Raw genomic sequence first — 26106 nt, forward strand, 5'->3', positions numbered from 1 at the left:
CCAAGTAATTCTGGATTTTAAGTTTCCCTTTAACGCCATAGAATGCTCCAAGGTAGATTACAGGAGAAATTTGAAGCAAAAACAAATTGGGCAGCTTTGTTATTGCAGTGATAATACTGTTATTATTAGCAAAATGTGAGAGAATGCAGCAGATGCTGGAATCCACAAGTACAACCAAGGTGCTGGAGGAACTCAGCAGATCCGGTGGCATCTGTGGAGGGAGATGGACAGTCGATATTTTGGGTTGAGACCCTTCATTCAGACTGTAAGTTAGAGGGTATATAGGATAAAGAGGTGGATCCAGGTGAGGGGGAAGGTGACAAAGTGCTGAACGTAAAATCTGATGGGCAAATGGAGAAGGTGGGGTGTGGAATCAGGGAGGGAGGTGGGGCGGACAGATAGGACTACTGGGGGATGGGCAAATGGAGAAGGTAGAGTCAAGAGGAAAGAGAGATGATGATGGGGTCCAGAAGATCATCGGTAGACAGAAAAGAGAAAAATGGACACAGAGCAAGCAGTTATCAGAAGTTAGAGAGTTTGAGGTTGAAAAATAAGAGGTTATATTTAATTAGGAGTTTGAGGAGATTTGGTATATTATCAAAGACTAGCAAATTTGTACAGATGTACCATGGAGAGTATTCTGACTGGTTGCATCACCGTCTGGTATGAAGGGGCCACTGCACAGGAGCAGAACAGGCTGCAGAGGGTTGCAGACTCAGTAAAGTGCATGACGGGCACCAGCTTCCCCATTATCCTGGGTTGCTTCAAAAGGCGATGTCTCAGAAAGGCAGCGTCCATCATTAAAGAGCTCATCACCTAGGAAGTGCTCTCTTCTCATTACCACCATCAGAGAGGAGGCACAGGACCCTGAAGACACACACTTAACATTTTAGGAACAGCTTCTTCCCCTCTGCCATCTGATTTCTGAACAGACAATAAACCTATAAACACAACCTCATTATGCCCTACTTACTTAATGTATATGTTTCTTATTATAACTTATAGCTCATTTTACGTATTGCACTGTACTGCTGTCACAAAACAACAAACGTCATAACATATAAACCGGATTCTTATTCTGAAGGATTTTGGAAGCTGCACCATTGGAGCAGCCAGTTCATGTTCAGCAGGCAAACCTCCCTGGGGCATTCTCAAGCGGCAGGGTTGTCAGGAAATTCTGAAGTTTCCACTGGCTGAACAGCCGTGGAACTGTGAAATGGCACCAAGAGCCTAAGTGAACTTCAATGGACGGTTTGTATAAAAGGTCTCTCTGCAAAAATAAAACAGATTATTGGAAGTTGGCAATCAGAAACAGAGCTCTCCACAGCAGTCAGGTTAGAATCCATACCCTGGAGAGTGTCAGAGTGAGCAGGAATCAGGCCATTAGTTATGTTGGCAAGGAATCTTGAAACTTTTGCAAATATTGTAATTTTCTACATACGAATCATGGAAAGCATTTTGACTGGTATGGTGGCTTTGATTTCAGGATTTCAGAGGCTGCAGAGGGTTGCAGACACAGCCAGTTCCATCCTGGTTGGTCATAAGCCTCCTCGCCATGGAGGGCTTTTCTACAGGTGATGCCTCGAGCTAGAATCTATTGCTAAGGACCCTCATTATCAATAAGGGGTAGGCCATTTAGAACAGAGTTGAGGAAACACTTTTTCACCCAGAGAGTGGTGGATATATGGAATGCTCTGCCCCAGAAGGCTGTGGAGGCCAAGTCTCTGGATGCTTTCAAGAAAGAGATGGATAGAGCTCTTAAAGATAGCGGAATCAAAGGTTATGGGGATAAGGCAGGAACTGGATACTGATTGTGGATGATCAGCCATGATCACAGAGAATGGCGGTGCTGGCTCGAAGGGCCGAATGGCCTACTCCTGCACCTATTGTCTATTGTCTATTATCCAGGACATGCCCCCTTCTCATTACTACCATCAGGGAGGACATACAGGGGCTTGAAGACCCACAGTCAACATTTCAGGACGAGTTTCTTCTTCCTGCACCATAAGATTTCTGAATGGTCTATGAACACCACCTGTCTATTTTTCTGCACAATTTATTTATTTATTGTGAAGCATTTTTATGTATTGCACTGTACTGCTATTGCAAATAAACAAATTTCAAAATGTATGTCAGTGATAATAAATCGGATTCTAATTCTGAATCAGCTTTAACCAAGCCTCATTCCTGACTTCCATGTAGTTTGCAAAACCACAGCGACGATACATTGGACACTTCCAGGTTGTCTGCCAAATACTGCAACTAGAGAATGCTCTAGATGCTGTTTAGAGGGAGTATAGAATAAAATCTCCCTTGTGTAGTATTGCTGAATTGGGGGTACTCCTGCACTAAAATCCAGACAGGTGTAAGGACTCCTAAGTACCTTCCCAATGAGATTCAATCAGCTGTAGCCAGGATACTGTAAGAAAAGAGGACTCAGAGGACACATAATCCACCACCACACATCTCCAGACAAGCAGCAACAGAATAGACAGTAAAAACTTTGGCTGACATTAACTGTCCACGGAAGCTGTAGGGTATCGGGGAGAGAGGAGCACAAAAGGCATACCATAAGAACATAAGACACAGGAGCAGGAGCAGGCCACTGGGCCCATTGAGTCTGCTCTACCATTCCATCATGGGTGATTCATTATTCCTCTCAACCCCATTCTCCTGCCTTCTTACCGTAACCTTTGATGCCCTGAATAATCAAGAAACTATCAAGCAACACACATAAAAGTTGCTGGTGAACACAGCAGGCCAGGCAGCATCTATAGGAAAATCCCCCTCCCACTTTCAAATCTCTTACTAGCTCTTCTTTCAGTTAGTCCTGATGAAGGGTCTTCGCTCAAAACGTCGACTGTACCTCTTCCTAGAGATGCTGCCTGGCCTGCTGCATTCACCAGCAACTTTTATGTGTGTTGCTTGAATTTCCAGCATCTGCAGATTTCCTCATGTTTGCAAGAAACATCAACCTCTGTTTTAAGTAGACTCAATAACCTGGCCTCCACAGCCATTCATAGCAATGGGTTCCACAGATTTAGTAACCTCTGGTTAAAGAAATTCATCCTCATCTCTGTTATAAATGAACATCCCTCTGTTCTGAGGCTGTGCCCTCTGGTGCTAGACTCACCCACTATAGGAAACGTCCTTTCCACATCCCCTTCAATATTCATTATGTTTCAGTAAGATCCCCCTTCATTCTTCTAAACTCCAACGAGTACAGGCACAGAGCCATCAAATGCTCCTCATACATTAACCCTTTGATTCCCAGAATCATTCTTGTGAGCCTCCTCTGGACATTCTCAAATGTGGGCACATCTTTTCTGAGATAAGGCGCCCAAAACAGCTCATAATATACCGTGTAATTTGTTAATTGTCTTATAATGCCTCAACATACCTCCCTTGCTCTTATATTCTAGTCCTCTCGAAATGAATGCTAACATTGCATTTGCCTTCCTTACCACTGACTCAATCTAAAAGTTAACCTTCAGGGAATCCTCCACAAGGACTCCCACGTTGCTTTGCTCTTTTTTCTGTCAAAATTGTTAATATATAGCATGAAAAGAATTGCTCAAATACTGACCCCTGTGAACATCACTAGTCACAAGCAGCCAGCCAGAATAGGCCCACTTTATTCCCACTCTCTGCCTCCTGCCAGTCAGTCCAATCTTCCAGCCATGCTAGTATCTTTCCTGTAATACCATGCGGTCTCATCTTGTTAAGCAGCCTCATGTGTGGCACCTTGTCAATGGCCTTATGAATATCCAAGTAAACAACATCCACCACCTCATCTTTTTCTATCGAGCTTGTTATTTCATCAAAGATTTCCAACAGATTTGTCAGGCATGGTGTCCCCTTTAGGAAACCATGCTGACTTCAGCCTTTGTTATCACGTGCCCCCAAACCTCATCCGTAATAATGGACTCCAACACCTTCCCAACGATTGCAGTCAGGCTAACTGGCCTATAATACATTTAAACAAAGAAAATCTGCCTCAGTTAGAGGAGGTTGAAGTTAACTCTATGCATTATTAGGTCTTTGTGTTCCAAACAATTAAGGGCTTCCTTAGTGTAATTGCTTCTGATGGAAGGTAATTGAACAAGGTCCCTCTGTGTAATTACGAATGCAACACTCGTATTTACTGACACCAAATGCCACAAGCTTCTACAAAACTCTAATGCCTTTTGTCAGTTAAATAAATGATCACTGCGAGTTGTGGGCAATGTGAAGTTGTAAGACTTAAGACAAGTGGCTCACTAACAAAACTACCATAACTTTTCTTAAAGATTGACTGGACTGGGCACATAATGGTGAAACATATATCTAATGAACTTTGCTATCACTGTATATGGAATTAGATAATGCACAGAGCCCGTTGGACTTCCAGCAAACTGGGTGGTAAGAGGATGTAGAACATGGAACAGTACTGGGCAGGAACAGGTCCTGCAGCCACTATTTTGCGCTAAACTAGTGAAATTAGTAATCGAATGCCAGTACTTTCTGCCTACACAATATTCCTATCCTTTCCGTTCATTCACATTCATGTGACTATCTAAGAGCTTCTAGAAAGTCCTCTCTGTTGGGGTCTGCCTTCACCACCACCCCAGGCAACCACCACTCTGTGTAAAAAAGAAACTGCCCCGCACATCTCCTTTAAACTTACTCCCCTCATGTTAAAGCCATGCCTTCTGCTATTGGAGATTTCAACCCTGGAAAGAAATACTACCTGTCTATCTATTTCTCATAATTCTAGAAACTTCTATCAGGTCTCCCCTCAGTCTCTGCCATTCCCAAGTTTGTCCAACCTCTTCTCATAACACTTGTCCTGTAACCCAGGCGGCATTCTGGTAAACTTCTTCATCACCCACTCCAAAGCCACCATATCCTTTGCACAATGTGGCAATGAGAGCTGAATCCAATACTCCAGATGAGACCTAATTACTTTTGTTCTTTCTGGGTTCAAAGGCTCTAATAATGTTTACCAATGCTCAGTGGGAACAGGCAGGTAATTCGCAGAGTAAGAAAAAGGGTACAAGTGCACTGATCAGTGAGAAATGACACAGGGTGACAGAGTCATCTGCAAAGTGAACATTTTGAAAGTATTTTCAGGGGAGGGAGGAGATGTTGACTCAGACCATGAGAGGCCTGCGTCGGGCACTTTCGTGTCTTACAAGGCGCAGATTGGAAACCTGTGTGGGGCGCCACTCCTCGCGCAGACACTAGAGCAATGTGTGATTAAATGCCTTGCTCAAGGGCACAAACACGTTGCCACAGCTGAGGCTCGAACTAGCGACCTTGAAATAGCTAGACGAACGCCTTAACCACTTGGCCACATGCCCAAAGTATTCTCAGCTTGTATCAAAACTTTCTTGGGACCACCTTTGGAGAAGCATGTGTAATTCTGGTCACCATGTTATAAAGAGGATATAACTGCAGTGGAGGAGGTATAAAATAGAAAGTACAAAACAGATTTACAAAAACCATACAGGGGTTGAACCTTTTGTGACCTTCAGTAGAGAAAATCTCTGGCTGTCCACTTGATCTATACCTCTTACCATTTCATACTCTATCAATTTGCCTCTCATACTCATTCATTCCAAAGAGAAGAGGCCAAACTCACTCAAGCATCCCTCATAAGATGTGCCCTCTCATCTAGGCAGCTTCCTGGTAAATCTCCTCTCTTAAAGCTTCCACATTCTTCTTAAAATGACCTGAAATGAATACAATATTCCAAGTGTGGTCAAATCAGGGTTTTATAGAGCTGCAACATTACCCTGTGGCTAATTCAGGCCAGTGCAGAGTGCACCTTCTTACTATCCAATCAGCAAATAGTGTACATTGAGGTGAACTGAATATGCCGGACTCTTTCGATTCTGTATTTTATGTTCTTCATTTTTTGCTGTTTTTTTGTTGCTGTTTGTGCAATTTGTTTTGTTTTTGCACATGGGGATGGGGTTTGATGGTTTTCTTTGTTTCATGGCTGTCTGTGGGAAGACGAATCTCAAAGTTGTATACTGCATCCACACTTTAGGAATAAAGGTACTTTGAATCTTTTAACTTGTGTTGTTACCGGGAGTGCACATAACGAACAATCTCACCTGGTCCCTCAACACCACCTCTTTGGTTAAAAAAGCAGAGTAGTTTCTACACCTCCTTAGGAGACTGAAGTGAGTGAGATTCCCCCAACTCCTCACCATTTCAACCTGATTTTACGGGAGCACCATCAAGATTGTCCTGACCAGTCGAATCACCGTCTGGTATGGGAATTACAAGGCACTACAAAGGATTGTGAGGACTGCTGAGAGGATTATTGAGGTCACTCTTCCACCCATTAGAGATATTTCTCATGAGCGCCATGTATACAATTCCCTTAGCATTATCAATGATCCCTCCCGTCCATCCAACAACCCCTTTGACCCCCTAGGTTCAGACAGGAGGCACTGCGGCATTAGGACAAGAACTGTTAGGATGGGACACCGGTTCTTCCCCCAGGCTGTAAGACTACTGAACCCCCTGCCCCAGGTCTCATCATGTATGAAGCACCAGCAGTGTTACACTGTTTACTTTTTAACTTCTATTGTATATGCACCTTATTATTTGTTAATTTATTTGTGGAAATATTACTTTGTATTAATTTACGACTTCCACTCTATCTCCTGTAAAAATCCTACTCCCTTTTCCACCTGGACAAGCCAGCGAGCACTGTGAGGGTCATGTTTTTTGACTTCTCCAGTGCGTTCAACACCATCCACCCTGCTCTGCTGGGGGAGAAGCTGACAGCGATGCAGGTGGATGCTTCCCTGGTATCATGGATTCCTGATTACCTGATTGGCAGACCACAGTACGTGTGCTTGCAACACTGTGTGTCCGACAGAGTGATCAGCAGCACTGGGGCTCCACAGGGGACTGTCTTGTCTCCCTTTCTCTTCACCATTTACACCTCGGACTTCAACTACTGCACAGAGTCTTTTCATCTTCAGAAGTTTTCGGATGACTCTGCCATAGTTGGATGCATCAGCAAGGGAGATGAGGCTGAGTACAGGGGCTACGGTAGGAAACTTTGTCACATGGTGTGAGCAGAATTATCTGCAGCTTAATGTGAAAAAGACTAAGGAGCTGGTGGTAGACCTGAGGAGAGCTAAGGCACCGGTGACCCCTGTTTCCATCCAGGGGGTCAGGGTGGACATGGTGGAGGATTACAAATACCTGGGGATACGAATTGACAATAAACTGGTCAAAGAACACTGAGGCTGTCCACAAGTAGGGTCAGAGCCGTCTCTATTTCCTGAGGAGACTGAGGTCCTTTAACATCTGCCAGATGATGCTGAAGATGTTCTACGAGTCTGTGGTGGCCAGTGCGATCATGTTTGCTGTTGTGTGCTGGGGCAGCAGGCTGAGGGTAGCAGACACCAACAGAATCAACAAACTCATTCGTAAGGCCAGTGATGTTGTGGGGATGGAACTGGACTCTCTCATGGTGGTGTCTGAAAAGAGGATGCTGTCTAAGTTGCATGCCATCTTGGTCAATGTCTCCCATCCACTACATAATGTACTGGGTGGGCACAGGAGTACATTCAGCCAGAGACTCATTCCTCCGAGATGCAGCACAGAGCGTCATAGGAAGTCATTCCTGCCTGTGGCCATCAAACTTTACAACTCCTCCCTTGGAGGGTCAGACATCCTGAGCCAATAGGCTGGTCTTGGACTTATTTCATAATTTACATATTACTATTTAACTATTTATGGTTCTATTACTATTTATTATTTATGGTGCAACTGTAACGAAAACCAATTTCCCCTGGGATCAATAAAGTATGACTATGACTATACTCTAAAAACTTCTACACATGTACTGACTGTTTGCATCATGGTCTGGAACAGCAAATCAAGAGGCTGCAGAGTAGAGTGGACTCAGCTCAGCCCATCAGAGGCACTACGAAGACCATCGACAGCTCAGTCCATCAGAGGCACTACGAAGACCATCGACAGCTCAGTCCATCAGAGGCACTACGAAGACCATCGACAGCTCAGTCCATCAGAGGCACTACGAAGACCATCGACAGCTCAGTCCATCAGAGGCACTATGAGGACCATCAACAGCTCAGTCCATCAGAGGCACTATGAGGACCATCGACAGCTCAGCCCATCAGAGGCACTACGAAGACCATCGACAGCATCGACAGCTCAGCCCATCAGGGGTACTACGAAGACCATCGACAGCTCAGCCCATCAGAGGCACTACGAAGACCATCGACAGCTCAGTCCATCACAGGCACTACGAGGACCATCGACAGCTCAGTCCATCAGAGGCACTACGAGGACCGTCGACAGCTCAGCCCACCAGAGGCACTATGAAGACCATCGACAGCATTGACAGCTGAGCCCATCAGGGGTACTACGAAGACCATCAACAGCTCAGCCCATCAGAGGCACTACGAAGACCATCGACAGCTCAGTCCATCAGAGGTACTACGAAGACTATCAACAGCTCAGTCCATCAGAGGCACTACGAAGATCATCGACAGCTCAGTCCATCAGAGGCACTACGAAGACCATCGACAGCTCAGCCCACCAGAGGCACTACGAAGACCATCGACAGCATCGACAGCTCAGTCCATCAAAGGCACTACGAAGACCATCGACAGCTCAGTCCATCAGAGGCACTATGAAGACCATCGACAGCTCAGTCCATCAGGGGCACTATGAAGACCAGCGACAGCTCAGTCCATCAGAGGCACTACGAAGACCATCGACAGCTCAGTCCATCAGAGGCACTATGAAGACCATCGACAGCTCAGTCCATCAGAGGCACAATGAAGACCATCGACTGCTCAGCCCATCAGAGGCACTACGAAGACCATCTACAGCTCAGTCCATCAGAGGCACTACGAATACCATTGACAGCTCAGCCCATCAGAGGCACTACAAAGACCATCGACTGCTCAGCCCATCAGGGGCACTACGAAGACCATCTACAGCTCAGTCCATCAGAGGCACTACGAATACCATTGACAGCTCAGCCCATCAGAGGCACTACAAAGACCATTGACAGCTCAGCCCATCAGAGGCACTACAAAGACCATCGACAGCATCAACAGCTCAGTCCATCAGAGGCACTATGAATACCATCGACAGCTCAGCCCATCAGAGGCACTACAAAGACCATCGACAGCTCAGTCCATCAGAGGCACTATGAAGACCATCGACAGCATCGACAGGAGCCCTTGCCTCAAAAAGGCAACATGTATCATTAAAGATCGTCACCATCCGGACCATACCCTCTTTTCACAGCTAACATAAGGCAGGAGATGCAAAAACCTCAAGTCCCACTTCAGCATGTTCAGGAACAGCTACTTTCCTATAACCATTAGGTTCTTGAAGCGACCTGCACAACTCTAGCCCTATCTCCCTCAGCATTGAAACTCTATATACCATCCCTTGCACTACCTTGGACTTATCTATAATTGTTTTCTTCTGCTTACACTGACATCTTGTTTTTCACGGTCTTTTATCTTCTTCGCCATCTGGTTTAAGTTATATATAATTTACAGCCCACATGAAATTCTGCAGGCACCATGGAAGTGCAGTGGTTAGCGTAATGCTATTACAGTGCCAGCGACCGGGGTTCAAATCCCACGTTCTTCCTGTAATTCAGTGGGTCTCCTTCCATATTCCAAATGTCTTTAGGTTAGTTGCTCACACGGGTGTAAATTGGGCTGGAAGGACCGGTTACTGTACTGTATCTCTAAATAAAGTCAGCAGGTCAGGCAAAATCTATAGAGGAAAATAAACGGCTAACATATTGGGCTGAGATCCTTGAACTCATGAAAGGTCTTGTCTGAAACGTCGACTGTTTATTTCCCTCCATAGATGCTGCCTGACCTGTTGAGTTCCTCCAGCGTTTTGTGTGTGTTTCTCAAGATTTCCAACGTTTGCAGAATCTCATGTCTATGTGTAGTATATGTTCTGTATGTTGTCTGTACCTACATGCCTTTGATGCTGCTGCAAATAGCTTTCCATTGTACTTGTGTAAGTGACACGATCTTCTCCCTGACTTGACTGTTTATGTATTCGATGCACTCAAGGATACTCAAGTAACACTTCGAACTCATTTACCAGAGGGAAAAAAAACAGTGGAATTACTGGTTTCAAGATTCTGATATGTCACTGTATTCCGTCTCTAAAGGTAACATTCAGTTCCAAAATCACATTGTGGGATGAATCAGACTGGGCATATATTGGAGTGAGTGCGACAGAGCATCAGTTAATGAATGTCAGAGGTTTGGAGAGTTGGGCAAAAATTCAGATTCAGATTTACGTTCAGATTAATTTATCACATGTACATCCAAACATGCTTGGGTCTACAACCAGCATAGCCAAGAATATGCAGGGGACTGCCCACAAGTGTGGGCACACATCTCAGTGCTAAAATAGCAGGCCCACAATGTTCCACAGAACAACAGTGGAACAAATGAAGCCCCTTTATCATCCCCCCCGATCCATTCACCCATACACCAGGACAGGCCGCCTCTGGGCTTCCAGTCCTTCTCCCTGCATTCTCAGACTCACAGACATCAGGCCTCTAATGTCAGACTTCAGCCCCAGGGTTTGACAGGTTTGAAAATGTCTGATTTGTTGTGAACGCTGCCAGTATGGAGAGACAGTAACCAAATACTTTCCCTTACCTCCACCCCACTACCCTAACAGTAACCAAATACTTCTCCTCATCTCTACCCCACTACCCTAACAAACTCCTTGCCAGTGCCTACTTACAAGGCAGGTTTTGTCGCTAGTTAATTTTGCTTGGGTTTGTTTGCTGTGACTGTCCAAGGTTTTCTTAAGTTCTTTAAAGCTGCTGAATTCCAGAAATGCCAGGAGTACAATGTGACTGGGAGAATGAACAAAGGTAATGCAGAATAGGAGGGGCCACTGGCAAAGAGGGAAAGAAAGAAAGAGAGAGAGAGAGACAGACAGACAGACAGAGAGAGAGAGAGAGCAGTCAGCAGCTTACCATGACTGCCCATTACCCGCCCATTACCCTCCCGCTGGTGCCCCTCTTTCTTCCCTTTTTCCAATGGTTCCCTCTCTCCTATCAGATTCCTTCTTCTTCAGCCCTTTACTATTTCCACCTATCACCCCCCATCTTCTCACTTCATCCCTCCCTCACCTGTGTTCACCTATTACCTGCCAGCCTGCACTTCTTCCCTTCACTCCCCCACCCCCCACCTTCCTTTCCAGTTCTGCTGGAGTCTCAGCCCAAAACACCGACTGTTCATTACCATCTGTAGATGCTGCCTGACTTCCTGAGTCCCTCCAGCATTCTGTGTGTGTTGTGCAGTGAGCCACAACCATCCAGGGTCGTCAAGGAGCAGATTACTGATCTGAATATGAGTGAGAACTTCGAACCCTGCAGTTTCCTGAACCAGGAATTAGCACAATAATTTACTGATGCTCCAAGAAATCCGGCACTGATGAGAATTTGAACTGAGATACAACAGACACATGGAGCCAAACTTTCTCTATAGGTACAAAAATGGAAGTCCCAAAGCTGCTGTCAGCTGCTTGTAAGTATTTGTCAGCCATTTCCTGGCTGCTGTCTCCACACAGGAACCTGCAATGAAAACCTGTACTGAAGTGTGCCCAGTACAAGGGACTTCTCCAATGGTTCCTGTGGAAGCTAATACTCACAGGAGGCAACCTTGGCCCCAAACTTCAACTGTTTACTCTTTTCCATAAATGCTGCCTGGCCTCATGAGTTCCTCCAGCACTTTATGTGTGTTGTGTGTGCTACACATTTAGGTTTCTTTTTAATTGTTCAGTGTTTTAGTTTTGTTTAATGTTTTAGTTTTTAAATATTTTTCTCTCTTAAGTTTTCGAAAAAACATTGAGTTGGTTCTATTATCCTTTGAACAGGCAGAAATATCTACTTCTTCAACTGTTTATTCCTCTCCATAGATGCCGCCTGCCATACTGAGTTCTTCCAGCACTTGAGTGTGTTGCTTTGACTTCCCAGCACCTGCAGAATCACTCTGTTCATGCTCTACTTCTATTGGCAGATATGGGTGGCTCGGTAGCATAGCAGTTAGCCTAACGCTTTATAGCATCAGTGATTGAGGTTCAATTCCTGCTACTGTTGTACATTTTCCCTGTGACTGAGTGTGTTTCCTCTAGGTGCCCCACTTTCCTCCCACATTCCGAAGAAGTACAGGTCAGGGTTAGTTTGTTATGGGCATGTTACATTTGTGCAAAAAGCATGGCAACACTTGAAGTTTGCCTCCAACACATCCTCAGACTATGATAGTTACATCACATTACAAGCCCTTCAGCCTATGATGTTGTGCCAATTTTTTAATCCAAGAGTTTCTTAAATGTCCCTGGCAGATATATGTTCCATGTATCTCTGACATACCCACTGTACCTTCCTCCAAATACCTTAAAATCATATCCCTTCGCATTAACCATTTCTGCCCTGGGAAAAAGTCTCTGGCACTCGTTCGATTCATGTCTCTTATCATCTTGTCCTCCTCTATCAAGACACCTCTCATTCTCCTTCATTCCAAAGAGAAAATCCATAACTCACTCAACCTCTCCTCATAAGACATGCTCTCCAGTCCAGGCAGCATCCTGGTAAATCTCCTCTGCAACCTTTCTAAAGTTTGCATATCTTATCTGTAATGAGACAAAAAGAACTAAGTAGAATATTCCAAGCAACACGCACAAAATGCTGAAGGAATTTAGCAGGTCAGGCAGCATCTACGGAAATGAATAAACAGTGATGTTTTGGGACGAGACCCTTCTCCAGGACTGGAAAGGAAAGGGGAAGATGCAGAATAAAAAGGTGGGGAAGGGGAAGGAAGGTAGCTAGAAGGTGATAGGTGAAGCCAGGTGGGTGGGAAGGGTAAAGGGCTGGAATGGAAGGAACCAGGTAAGAGAGGAGAGTGGAATATGGGTGAAAGGGAAGAAGGAGGGGAACCCAAGGGAGGAGATAAGCAGATGAGAAGAGGTAAGAGGTAAAAGGCCAGAGTGGGGAATACAAAAAGAGGGAAGGGGGAGAGAAATTTCTGCTGGAAGGAAAAATCAATGTTCTTGCAATCGGGTTGGAGGTGACACAGACAGAATGTGAGGTGTTGCTCCTCCACCTTGAGTGTGGCCTCATTCTGGCAAAAGAGGGGTCCATGGACTAGTGTGTCATAATGGGGAAGGGGATAGGAAATAAAATGGATGGCACTGGGAAATTCTGCTCTTGGCGGATGGAATGTAGCTGCTTGACAAAGCGGTCCCCAATGTATGTCAGGTTTTAGATGCACTGAAGATGGTGGAAGTTGCAGAGAGCAACGTGTTGAATGCGGAGACTCATGGGGTGATAGATGAGGACAAGAGGAACTCTATCGCTGTTAAGGCTGCATGACAATAGGGTGAACGCAGATGTCTGGGAAATGGAGGAGACGTGGATGAGGGCAGCATCAATGGTGGAGGAAGGGAAACCCTGTTCTATGAAGATGTCTTCTGGTGTACTGGAAAGGAAATTCTCATCCTAGGAGCTGATGCTACAAAGGCAAAGGAACTGAGAAAAGCTAATAACATATTTACAGGAGATAGGGTAGAAAGAGGTATAGTCAAGATAGTCATGGGAATCGGCAGGCTTATAAAATATGCTGGTAGACTATTTATCTCCAGAGATTCAGACAGAGAGATCAAGAAAGGGGAGGGAGGTGTCAGAAATGGGACAGAACCAGAACAGTGTGTCCAGGAAGAGGAGGAGGGTTGGAGATTGGATTAGATTATGAGGACACTCAGTCTTCATTTACTGTCATTTAGAAATGCATGCATTAAAAAATGATACAATGATAGGAGAAGAGGTCATCAGTATGGCGTGTAGAATTCTTGCCAAAGAATTGGCCTTGGAGACGAAGATGATGGAAGAGCTTGCGTCATGGTGGGCGCAGAACTCACTAAGCTGTAGGAGAAGGGGGACAAAGGTAAGCCCCTTGCTGAGGACAGGATGTTCTGCCTCAGAGAGGGGAAAGCCAGAAGGAATAGCGAAGGCACGGCAGGGATCAGAGGGAGGAAGAGAGCTGGTGGTGTCAGAAGAGAGGGGAGGGCTGGAGTATTCTGCGAAGATAGGGTGGGAGGAAGATGGAGTCTCTGAGGATCCAGGAGGCGACAGGGGAGCCTAAAAGGCTTAGGATTGGAGAGTGGCCATGGAGGAGACGGCACCCAGGGGCCCAGTGGCAGCAAGGATGGTCTTGGCCTGGAGCTGCTGGTGGCTAAGGCCTGGCTGGAGCTGGAGCTGGAGCTAGAGACTGTGTCATTCAACGCCTGAAGACAAAAGGGTTTGTTGGAACCAGAGTTGTATCTGCAGTCTGGAGCTGCCCTGGGCTGTTGGAGCCAGAGTTGGCGACAATTGTATACCCATTCGGAGGCGTCCAGGGTGGCTGGAATCAGGGTTGGAGTCAGTGGGACCTGTGGTCTGGAGGTGCCTGATTGATTCGAGGTCTGAGCGGGAGTTGGCAGGATCTGCGGTCTGGAGATCTTCCAATCCTTCCTGGATGTGAGGAAGGCGAAGAACTGGTGGATGAAGGTGTGGATCTGACAGAGGTTGAAATGTTGGAGGGGTCCTGGCAGGCAGAGGAGACAGAGGCCCAGACTGTGACAGAGACTGAGACAGGATACAGAGGTATCTCCACGGAGCAGAAAGGTTGGCACGTAGAATTCAGAGGCAGAAGTAGCAGGAGAAACAGGCAATCAAACATGAATATCTGGAATCCTTGGTGGATCCAAACTGAGAGACCTAAAATGGTTCTGGAAGACATGAGGAACAAGATGGTGGCGAAGACAAGTTTCCAGGAAGGACAGGAAGGATATGTGGCTGTGGTAATGAGTCCTGGTGAGTACATGGTTGAAGAGTCAGAGGACATTAGAGATAAGAAAATATTCAACTGTGGTCTAACCAGGGTTTTATGGAGCTGCAACATTATCTTATGGTTCTTGAACTCAATCCCCAAAGGTGGAATGTTTTCCAGAAGTCACTGTCCTGAATATATTGCAATCCACAGACTGTAGATTCTGGACCAATATATTTTTAGGTCTGACTGTCATACAAATGTTTTTTTCTGGAACTAGGAAGATATTTCTTTGCAGAAATGACATGTTGTATCCTGCTACAAGGAGCTGGTAATTGGTTTGTAAGGTGTAGATAACACAAGCTAAACTGATGACTAATGCAAGGAAATCCTGGACAGAGCACCCATGGTTTGCTCCTCTGTAATCTGCTGTGCAGAGTTCCATTAGGCACTGAGAGCCTATGGCTACGGTCACCTTCAGATTTAGCTGGAGTAATCCTTACAAATGATTGCAGGTCATCAAAACTAGACAGCCCATTTCCTCTCCCAGAGTTGCTTGTCCGTAACACTGAATCATGGTGGTTTTGTCTCCCACAGTATCAAGTTTGGCACATTTTTAAAACTTGTGCTTAGTTCCTCTGTCATAAGGTGGTGGCTGAGAACAGACCCAAGTGCAGGACACAGACACTGAAGTACTAGGGACAGGACTAGGATACAGGGTGAGGGCTAGGACATGGACACGAAAACTGGGAACCCAGAACAGGACAGGACAAGAGAGCTAGGAGCCAGAGCTTGGACTCCGAGCCAGAGACTGGACAAAGACCCAAAACCTGGGTCTTGCCTCTGGCTCGGACCCCAGAACTAAGCAAGGACGTGACTTGGCTGGCAGGCAGGACGAGGCTGGAGTCTTTAGGCTTGAGACTTGAGGCGAGGCTGGAGACCAGAGACTTGAGGTGAGGCTGGAGACCAGAGATTTGAGGTGAGGCTGGAGACCAGAGATTTGAGGCGAGGCTTGAGACCAGAGATTTGAGGCGAGGCTTGAGACCAGAGATTTGAGGCAAGGCTTGAGACCAGAGATTTGAGACTAGAGGCTTGAGGCTTGGGGTCTTGAAGATTGGCTTGGGACTTCAGGCCAGGCTTGGCTAGAGACTTGAGGCCAGGCTTGGCTAGAGGCTTGGGGTCTTGAATCTCCTCCTGGGCAGGTTGTGGATCTCCACCTGATGGACGCAAGGGACAGGAAGGGACAGAACCAACCGCAGGGTAATGGCAATCTGGCCTGACTTACCCGACGGAGGCAAGGGACAGGAAGAGACAGGACCAACTGCAGGGTAATGGTAATCTGACCTGGCTTACCCGACGGAGGCAAGGGACAAGAAGGGACAGAACCCACCGCAGGGTAATGACAAGACGGCCTGGTTTACCTGACGAAGGCAAGGGACAGAACCAACAGCAGGGTAACGGCAAGATGGCCTGGCTTACCCGGCAGAGGCACGGACCAGGAAGGGAGCTAGGTACAGGGTGGCTCCAAGACAAGACTTCAGGTGAGACGAGGTGAAAGTTACCAGCAAGACAAGGCAAGGCTTCAGGCAATGCAAGGCGACACAAGAACTTCAGGCGAGGTGAGAGTTACCTGCAAGACAAGGCTAGGCTCCATGCGAGGAAACAGAAGGCAGGGGAAGCGATACAAGGAGTAAGGACAAGAACAATCCAGCCGCCACACCCTGGTCTCTGGAGGTATTTATGCAGCCAGCCCCAACGAGAATCAGCTGCCTCAATTAGTGCTCAACAGGAACAGAAACAGGGTAGACAGGAAAACCTGGAGCAAGGGTCGATGGACCGGACTGTGAACCGGAATGCTGACTTCACGGACCGGATCATGACATCCTCAGGTTTCCCAATGTCGATCATTCTCCAAACCTGAGCTCTGATTCTCAGCACTCCCTCATTCCACTCCATCCTTTGAACCACGTGGATTCTGGTCTTTGAAATTTCCAATAGAGACATCTCTCTGCTTCACTTCCTTTAGACCTTAGTTGAAACTCATTTAATCATCTCACATTAATGACTGGGTCTGAACTTTCCTCATGTTCTCATGAAGAAGACCGGGACATGATCATGAAAGAAGCTATTTTTTGTTATAGATGGCCTCCAAGTCTGTGCTGGCCAATGAAACACCCATTGATCATATCTATACAGATCCGATTCTCTTGACATTCGCATTCTCTATCAGTTATGGTGACCTTGTCCTGTCCTGTCCTGTGTCACCAAGTACTCCATCACCTCATCCTTAACAATTGAGCAATCTAGCACCTTCCCAACCATGGAGGTCAGGCTAACTGGTCTATAATTTCATTTCTGCTGCCTTCCTCCTTTCTTAAAGAGTGGAGTGACATTTGCAATTTTTCCAGTCCTCTGCCACCATGCCAGAGTACAGTGATTTTTGAAAGATCAATTCTAATGCCACCACAATCTCTAATGCTACTTCTTTCAGAACCTAGGGTGCAGTTCATCTGGTCCGGGTGAGTTGTGTACCTTTAGGTCTTTCAGCTTTTTGAGCAACTTCTCTCTTGTAATAGTAACTGAACCCACTTCTCTTCCTTCACACACTACAACATCAGGCATACTCTTAGTGTCTTCCACAGTGAAGATTGACACAAAATACTCATTTAGTTCATCAGCCATCTCCTTGTCCCCCATTATTATTTCTCCTGCCTCATTTTCAAGTGGTCTGTTGGCTGTAACTAAGTCCCATCACCTGCTTACCCTTCCTGACAATCTGACTGCATGCTATCTTCACTTTTTTTACCATCCGTCCTTCCCTTCGCTGGTTCCCACCCCTCCTCCCACCAAGTTAGTTTAAACCCTCCCCAACAGCTCTAACACACCTGCCCGCGAGAATATTGGTACCCTTTGGGTTCAGGTGTAACCTGTCACTTTTGATCAGGTCATACCTCCCCCAGAAGAGATCCCAATTATCCAAGAACCTGCAGCCTTTCCCACTGCACCAGCTTCTCAGCCACACATTTATCTGCCACATCATCCTGTTTCTACCCTCAGTGGCGCATGGCACAGGCAGCAATCTAGAAATGACTACCCGGGAGGTCCTGCTTCTCGGCTTTCTACCTAGCTCCTTAAATTCTCTTTTCAGGATCTCATTGCTTTTCCTTCCTCTATCTTTAGTACCAATATGTACCAAGAAATCTGGCTACTCCCCTTCCCCCTCCCAGGGTCAGGGATGTTGCAGACATCCCTGACCCTGGCACCTGGGAGGCAACATACCATCCAGGTGTCCCGTTCATGTCCACAGAATCTCCCGTCTGATCCCCTCACTATCGAGTCCCCTATCACTACTGCTCCCTTCTCTCTCTTTCCTCACTGCACCACAGACCCATGCTCAGTGCCTGTAACCCAGTCACCATGGTACTCTCCCGGGAGGTCACCCCCCCGCCAAAAAAAGTATCCAAAATGGTATACTTGTTTTTGAGGGGCTAACGTCCAAGGATACATGGTGTATGGGAAGGATAGGAAGGTAGGCAGAGGGGGAGGCTTGGCATTATTGGTAAGAAATGATATTAAATCATTAGAAAGAGGTGATATAGGATCGGAAGGTGCAGAATCTTTATGGGTTGAGCTAAGAAATTGCAAGGGTAAAAGGACCCTGATGGCAGTTATTTATAGGCCTCCAAACAGCTGCAGGGATGTGGACTACAATTTACAACTGTAAATAGAAAAGGCTTGTCAGAAGGGCAGTGTTATGATAATTGTGGGGGATTTTAACAGGCGAGTAGATTAGGAAAATCAGGTCAGCACTGGATCTCAAGAGAGAGGATTTGTAGAATGTCTGCGAGATGGCTTTTTAGAACAGCTTGTTGTTGAGCCCACTAGGGGATCGGCTGTACTGGATTGGGTATTGTGTAATGAACCGGAGGTGATTAGTGAGATTGAGGTGAAGGAACCCTTAGGAGACAGTGATCATAACATGATTGAGTTCACTGTGAAATTAGAAAAAGAGAAGCCGAAATCTGATGTGTCGGTATTTCAGTGGAGTAAAGGAAATTACAGTGGCATGAGAGAGGAACTGGCCAAAGTTGACTGGAAAGGGACGCTGGCGGGAAAGACAGCAGAGCAGCAGTGGCTGGAGTTTATGCGAGAAATGAGGAAGGTGCAAGACAGGTATATTCCAAAAAAGAAAAAAATTTCGAGTGGAAAAAGGATGCAACCATGGTTGACAAGAGAAGTCAAAGCCAAAGTTAAAGCAAAGGAGAAGGCATACAAGGAAGCAAAAATTAGTGGGAAGACAGAGGATTGGGAAGTTTTTAAAACCTTGCAAAAGGAAACCAAGAAGGTCATTAAGAGGGAAAAGATTAACTATGAAAGGAAGCTAGCAAATAATATCAAAGAGGATAGTAAAAGCTTTTTCAAGTATATAAGGAGTAAAAGACAGGTGAGAGTAGATATAGGACCGATAGAAAATGATGCTGGAGAAATTGTAATGGGAGATAAGGAGATGGCAGAGGAACTGAATGAGTATTTTGCATCAGTCTTCACTGAGGAAGACATCAGCAGTATACCGGACACTCAAGGGTGGCAGGGAAGAGAAGTGTGCGCAGTCACAATTACGACAGAGAAAGTACTCAGGAAGCTGAATAGTCTAAAGGGAGATAAATCCCCTGGACCAGATGGAATGCACCCTTGTGTTCTGAAGGAAGTAGCTGTGCAGATTGCGGAGGCATTAGCGATGATCTTTCAAAAGTCGATAGATTCTGGCATGGTTCCGGAAGACTGGAAGATTGCAAATGTCACTCCGCTATTTAAGAAGGGGGCAAGGAAGCAAAAAGGAAATTATAGACCTGTTAGCTTGACATCGGTGGTTGGGAAGTTGTTGGAGTCGATTGTCAAGGATGAGGTTACAGAGTACCTGGAGGTATATGACAAGATAGGCAGAACTCAGCATGGATTCCTTAAAGGAAAATCCTGCCTGACAAACCTATTACAATTTTTTGAGGAAATTACCAGTAGGCTAGACAAGGGAGATGCAGTGGATGTTGTATATTTGGATCTTCAGAAGGCCTTTGACAAGGTGCCACACATGAGGCTACTTAACAAGATAAGAGCCCATGAATTACGGGAAAGTTACATACATGGATAGAGCATTGGCTGATTGGCAGGAAACAGAGAGTGGGAATAAAGGGATCCTATTCTGGTTGGCTGCCAGTTACCAGTGGTGTTCCACAGGGATCAGTGTTGGGACTGCTTCTTTTTACATTGTACATCAACGATTTGGATTATGGAATAGATGGCTTTGTGGCTAAGTTTGCTGATGATACGAAGATAGGTGGAGGGGCCGGTAGTGCTGAGGAAACGGAGAGTCTGCAGAGAGACTTGGATAGATTGGAAGAATGGGCAGAGAAGTGGCAAATGAAGTACAATGTTGGAAAGTGTATGGTTATGCACTTTGGCAGAAAAAATAAACGGGCAGACTACTATTTAAATGGGGAAAGAATTCAAAGTTCTGAGATGCAACGGGACTTGAGAGTCCTCGTACAGGATACCCTTAAAGTTAACCTCCAGGTTGAGTCAGTGGTGAAGAAGGCGAATGCAATGTTGGCATTCATTTCTAGAGGAATAGAGTATAGGAGCAGGGATGTGGTGTTGAGGCTCTATAAGTGAGACTTCACTTGGAGTACTGTGGGCAGTTTTGGTCTCCTTATTTAAGAAAGGATGTGCTGACGTTGGAGAGGGTACAGAGAAGATTCACTAGAATGATTCTGGGAATGAGAGGGTTAACATATGAGGAACGTTTGTCCACTCTTGGACTGTATTCCTTGGAGTTTAGAAGAATGGGGGGAGACCTCATAGAAACTTTTCGAATGTTAAAAGGCATGGACAGAGTGGACGTGGCAAAGTTGTTTCCCATGATGGGGGAGTCTAGCACGAGAGGGCATGACTTAAGAATTGAAGGGCGCCCTTTCAGAACAGAAATGCGAAGAAATTTTTTTAGTCAGAGGGTGGTGAATCTATGGAATTTGTTGCCACGGGCAGCAGTGGAGGCCAAGTCATTGAGTGTATTTCAGGCAGAGATTGATAGGTATCTGAGTAGCCAGGGCATCAAAGGTTATGGTGAGAAGGCGGGGGAGTGGGACTAAATAGGAGAATGGATCACCTCATGATAAAATGGCAGAGAAAACTCGATGGGCCGAATGGCCTACTTCTGTTCCTTTGACTTATGGTCTATGGTCTTATGGGAATGGCCACAGGGGTGCTCTGCTCTAACTGCCTATTCACATTTCCATTTCTCCTGACGGTCACCCAGCTACTGGTGTTCTGTAGGTTTGGGGTGACTACTTCCCTGTAACTTTGATCAACTATATCCTCGCTCTCCCATACAAGCCAAAGGTCATCCAGTTGCTGCTCCAGATCCCTAACTCAGTCTTCAAGGAGCTGCAGCCGGATGCACTTCACGCAGACTCTGGGTCTCGCAGTTCTCAACATAACTCCACTAAGGAGTTTGTCCCATGGTTAAGCTAGGATTAAAGCAGGGATTGCTGAATGGTGCAGGTTGAAGGACTGAAGGGACCTATCCTGCACTGTATCTCAATAGCAAAAAACTACATGAAGTACAATTCAGTTTTCAGAATCCAGTTATTGGCGACAACATGTGCAGTTACAGTGGCTGTAATGAGTATTGAAGTGGATCTGGGGTTGCAATAGTCATAATGACTTCCTCCTGTCCTCCATCTTGCTGTCCCCATCTCGTCTGAGGGAGGTGGATGTGGTAGAAAAAGCAGAGAAATGAGATACGGCCTTTTGGGAGGGGGTAGACAAGCATTTCAATAGCTCTACAAAAGGTCAGAGCTTATGTGAACTGCAGGCAGGCAAAGCAATCGTCACTGTCACATAATAAAATACAATTCCAGGAAAAAAACAGTGTAGGCAAATGCATAAAGGCATCAAATTACACAGAGGCAACATACCTGTCATAGAAACCGTCTCTGTAATAGTCGTAGTCAAACTCATAGCCACTTCTGCAGAAAGAAAAGAAGCCATTCAGTTAGGATCTAAGCGAGTGCTGACAGCATCTTAAATAATTCTAATGACTCTGTGACAGCCAGTTATTATTTATCTGGATGCTGGTTAGCCAGCTGGCAATGTATGTCTTGGAATTCTTAGTGGCTGGAGTTAAAGTGGTAACAGCTACTCCACCGAGCCAGAGAGGCCAGCCCCAGAACTCCACTGCTGAAAGGTAGTCTTTGTTCAGGTCTAACGTGGAATGACAGTGTCACAGCTGGTAGAGCTACTGCCTTACAGCTCCAGTGACCTAGGTTCTGTTTTGACCTCGGGTGCTGTCTGTGTGGAGTTTACAAGTTCTCCCTGTGATTTTGTGGGATATCCACCCACCCCACCCCCGCCACTGCCACTCCTGGGTGCACCCGAGGTCAAGACCTAGGTTCAGTCTTGACCTCGGGCGTGTGGAGTTTGCAAGTTTTCCCTGTGATTTTGTGAGATTCACCCCCTCCCCTCCCCTCCCCTTGCCTCTCCTGGGTGTTCTTGTTTCCCCACACATCTCAATTTCTGTTCTCCTCCCCTCCCCATTCTCCTCAACTGCACCTTACCTGCCTAACCCCTCCAATACCTAGAGTGACAGAGGCACAAAGCACTACAACACAAGAAACAGTTTCATCTTGTTCATGCCAGCACTCCTGCTGGCAGCTCATTCCACACTCTCACCATCCTCTGAGTGAAGACGTTCCCTTTCAGATTCCCCTTAAAATCTCACCTTTCACTTTAACCTATGACTTCTAGTTCTAGACTCATCCAACCTTACCACTATCTGTACCCTTATAATTTTGTATACAGGTACCTCTATCAAACCTCCCCTCATTCTCCTATGCTCCAGTGAATAAAGTCTATGTAGGTTTTCATAACTGTCAACTACTTTCTCTACCAATTCTTTTCATAAAATTCAATCTGAGAACCTGGGCACCGCTGTGTAGGGCTGCAGTTATTGTTCATCACTGTGGCTCGAGAAGGACATGGCAGGCTGCCTTCTCAAACCAACTGTACTTCCTATGATATCTACCTGCCAGGAATGATATAATGCAGCCCACTCCAGCTTGGTACCATGTGAGAACTCATTCACCGATTGTTCCATGTGCCGCCATGCATTTGAGATAAAAAAAACATTTCCCCCAACCCCATTCGTGCCAACAACTCAGGGTGGCCATTATGAAAAATGGAGGCCATTCAATCCATCAATGCCATCCCAACATTCAATTGAATCATGAATGACCTGCATCTCATCTCCATTTGCTACACCTTCTTTCCCATCGTGATAACAATTCTGCAACATCATGTATAAAGCAGAAGGTAAAATAAAAATATCATTTAAAATAGTGAAGTTCACATAAAACAAAAAATCTGATAATACAACATATAAAACATAAAATATTCATAAATTCAAATCCTCTGCTGCCTTGGGGCTATATCCACTCATGAGGAAGGCTTCGGGAGTAAGCCCAGTGGGAAAAGTCCGGAGGTGGAGTCTCTAAGGCAGTCCTACGTTGAGTTCAATGCTGACTGACAACACTTGCAACACTGCTAATGCCAAACTCTGTTGGTCTCTGCCATTCCTTTGGGTTCATCAGGTGCTTGGAGAGGGAGGGCTTGCTACATGGGCCACAAGTTGCTCTCCATATTGAACTGCTCAGGCTACGATGGTCAACCCTGTCTGACAGAGGCCTCAATCAACAACATAAATTGTATAGGAAATGGTGAAAAAATGCCTTGCAAGACAAGGCATTAGTGAAAAGAAAACTCCATGGTAATGCAATGGCAGTCGGTAGTGTTTTGTTGCTGAGATAGGTTTAGGGTTGTGAAGTTTGCTTTACGAACCCGATGGGTGGAGGAATGTGCTGTAGCTGTTTCTGAACCTGGTGGTATGGGACTTCAGGTTTCTTACCTCCTGCCGGATGGTGACAGCAAGACTTCTTTGAAGAATGCTAAAGCTCTGAAAACACATATTCAAATGTACTCTAAATAGGGATGTCCAAATCTGTGAACTTGTGCTCACTCAGCTTGTGTTCGTTTATGACGTTGTCCTATGAACAATCACTGTCTCTCCTGCACAAAACAGTGTACCCTGCCCCTCTACGACCCTCCCATCACCCTGTTCATGACCTTGGTTGCGAAGGATAGAATTCCTGCTTCTGCAGGGTGGGCTCACGTCGCCAATGCTTTCCTTGGGAAAACCCAAGTAGAAGAGCTGGTGACCAGCCAGCTCTTGATAAATGGTGATGTGTTCTTCTTCAGACATCAAGCTTTAACCGATGATAGCAATTTCCACTGCAGTGTGATAAGAGAATGGATATTATAGAGGGTGTTGCGGAGAGGACAGACGAGAGGTGGGGGAACCAGACTGGAGACGATTGATTGGCTTTATAAAGGTGCTGCTGTTAACTATTTCCATCTCACAGCTCTGATTTGGTGCCTGGGTTTGACAGCATTCTGGCTAAAATAGGATGACTAGGTTATCCCTGCAACAGTCACAGGGAACAGACTACACAGCACAGGAGACTGAGGTCCTTTAACATCTGCCAGACGGTGCCGAGGATGTTCTATGAGTCTGTAGTGGCCAGTGCGATCATGTTTGCTGTTGTGTGCTGTGGCAGCAGGCCGAGGGTAGCAGACACTAACAGAATCAACAAACTCATTTGTAAGGCCAGTGATGTTGTGGGGATGGAACTGGACTCTCTAACGGTGGTGTCTGAAAAGAGGATGCTGTCTAAGTTGTATGCCATCTTGGACAATGTCTCCCATCCACTACATAATGTACTGGTTGGGCACAGGAGTACATTCAGCCAGAGACTCATTCCACCGAGACATAACACAGAGCATCATATGAAGTCATTCCTGCCTGTGGCCATCAAACTTTACAACTCCTCCCTTGGAGGGTCAGACACCCTGAGCCAATAGGCTGGTCCTGGACTTTTTTCCTGGCATAATTTACATATTACTATTTAACTATTTATGGTTTTATTACTATTTAATTATTTATGGTGCAACTGTAACGAAAACCAATTTCCCCCGGGATCAATAAAATATGACTATGACTATCAGAATGTTCTGGGATCATTGCCGAGATTGTAGCTCAAGGGTCAGACTGGAAGTCCAGAACTCAAGGCACGTTGACTAGAGCCAAGTGTGCCAATCTCTGAGTTCACTTGGGATGTCGAAGCCTGGTGTCTGCTTGGGGCTGGAGGCTGGAGCCCTGTCTTGGAGTTAACGGACTGTGTATGTGTGAAGGTTGGGGAGGGACAAGGCTTAATTTGCTGTTGTTTCGTTGCTTGTTGTGTTTTGGTTGTACTGCACAGCAAAGTTCCCTCTAATTTTGTTTTAAAGCTGTACAGACCAACTATTTCTCTGAATAGAAAATTTTTACATCGTCTGAGAACTGCGCACCACATTAATAAAACATCATATTAAAGCAGATTCCAGCTGCGTGGCAACAAAGGCTATGTGCGCAGGGGCATGTTGGTTACTGTGTAGCCATGCACCTGCGCAGCACAGAGGAAACAGTGCTGCCAAGCATGGGGGCATGGGGGGCATGCTGTGCTGGCACTGAAACGTGTGGCAACACTTGTGGGCTGCCCTCAGCACAAACTCAGATGTGCTCGTTGTTCGCATCGATGCATTTCGCTATGTTTCGATGTAAGCAGGACAAATAAACGTCAATCTTGAATCTTGAAGCTGAAGTGCTCTACCTTGGAAATTGCATTGGTTTAGGTATGTGCATAAAACCTGCTTTGCCCATGCTAATCCAGTGGGGGCAGCATCGTGGAATCAGTTGTGTTTTAAAATATTTTTTATTCGATACTAGTTGAATTAATACAAGACTGAAATCATAGTTTTCATCGTAGTTTCTTTCTTACTGACATAATTTGTATTTTTAACTATTTGTATCTTTAACAAAATCGTGTATTTTTTACAGTATGTGATGATTCGTCCCCACTTACTGGCAGGAGGTGGTATAGCAGTCACATATATCTTTCATTTTTTTTTAATTGGCTTGGTGGTAACACATTATACAGGTGATAAAATTGTTTTAATTGTGTAATCTCTTAATTGGTTTATCACTATCTAAGGAATTTCTGCTATCTCAAATATAAATGTGATCGATTTTATGAAAGCACCATGTTGAATCTATTAAATCTGTTTAATCTCTGCTTTGCTTTTCAGCTCCTCACTTAGCTTCAGGTGCTTA

At 45.6% G+C, this 26106-nt stretch overlaps 1 protein-coding gene across 3 annotated transcripts in view; it reads right to left on the reverse strand.

The window, feature by feature from the left end:
• Positions 1–26106, reverse strand: part of LOC140210390 (RNA-binding Raly-like protein) — a 1435753-nt gene that overhangs the window by 120451 nt on the left and 1289196 nt on the right. For all 3 annotated transcript variants that reach the window (XM_072279313.1, XM_072279310.1, XM_072279311.1), the window contains exon 6: positions 21821–21871. In XM_072279313.1, the coding sequence (XP_072135414.1) occupies positions 21821–21871 (51 nt within the window). The remainder of the gene's footprint in view (positions 1–21820; positions 21872–26106) is intronic.

This window comes from Mobula birostris, chromosome 15 (assembly GCF_030028105.1).
Source record: "Mobula birostris isolate sMobBir1 chromosome 15, sMobBir1.hap1, whole genome shotgun sequence".
NCBI classification, from domain to species: Eukaryota; Metazoa; Chordata; class Chondrichthyes; order Myliobatiformes; family Myliobatidae; genus Mobula; species Mobula birostris.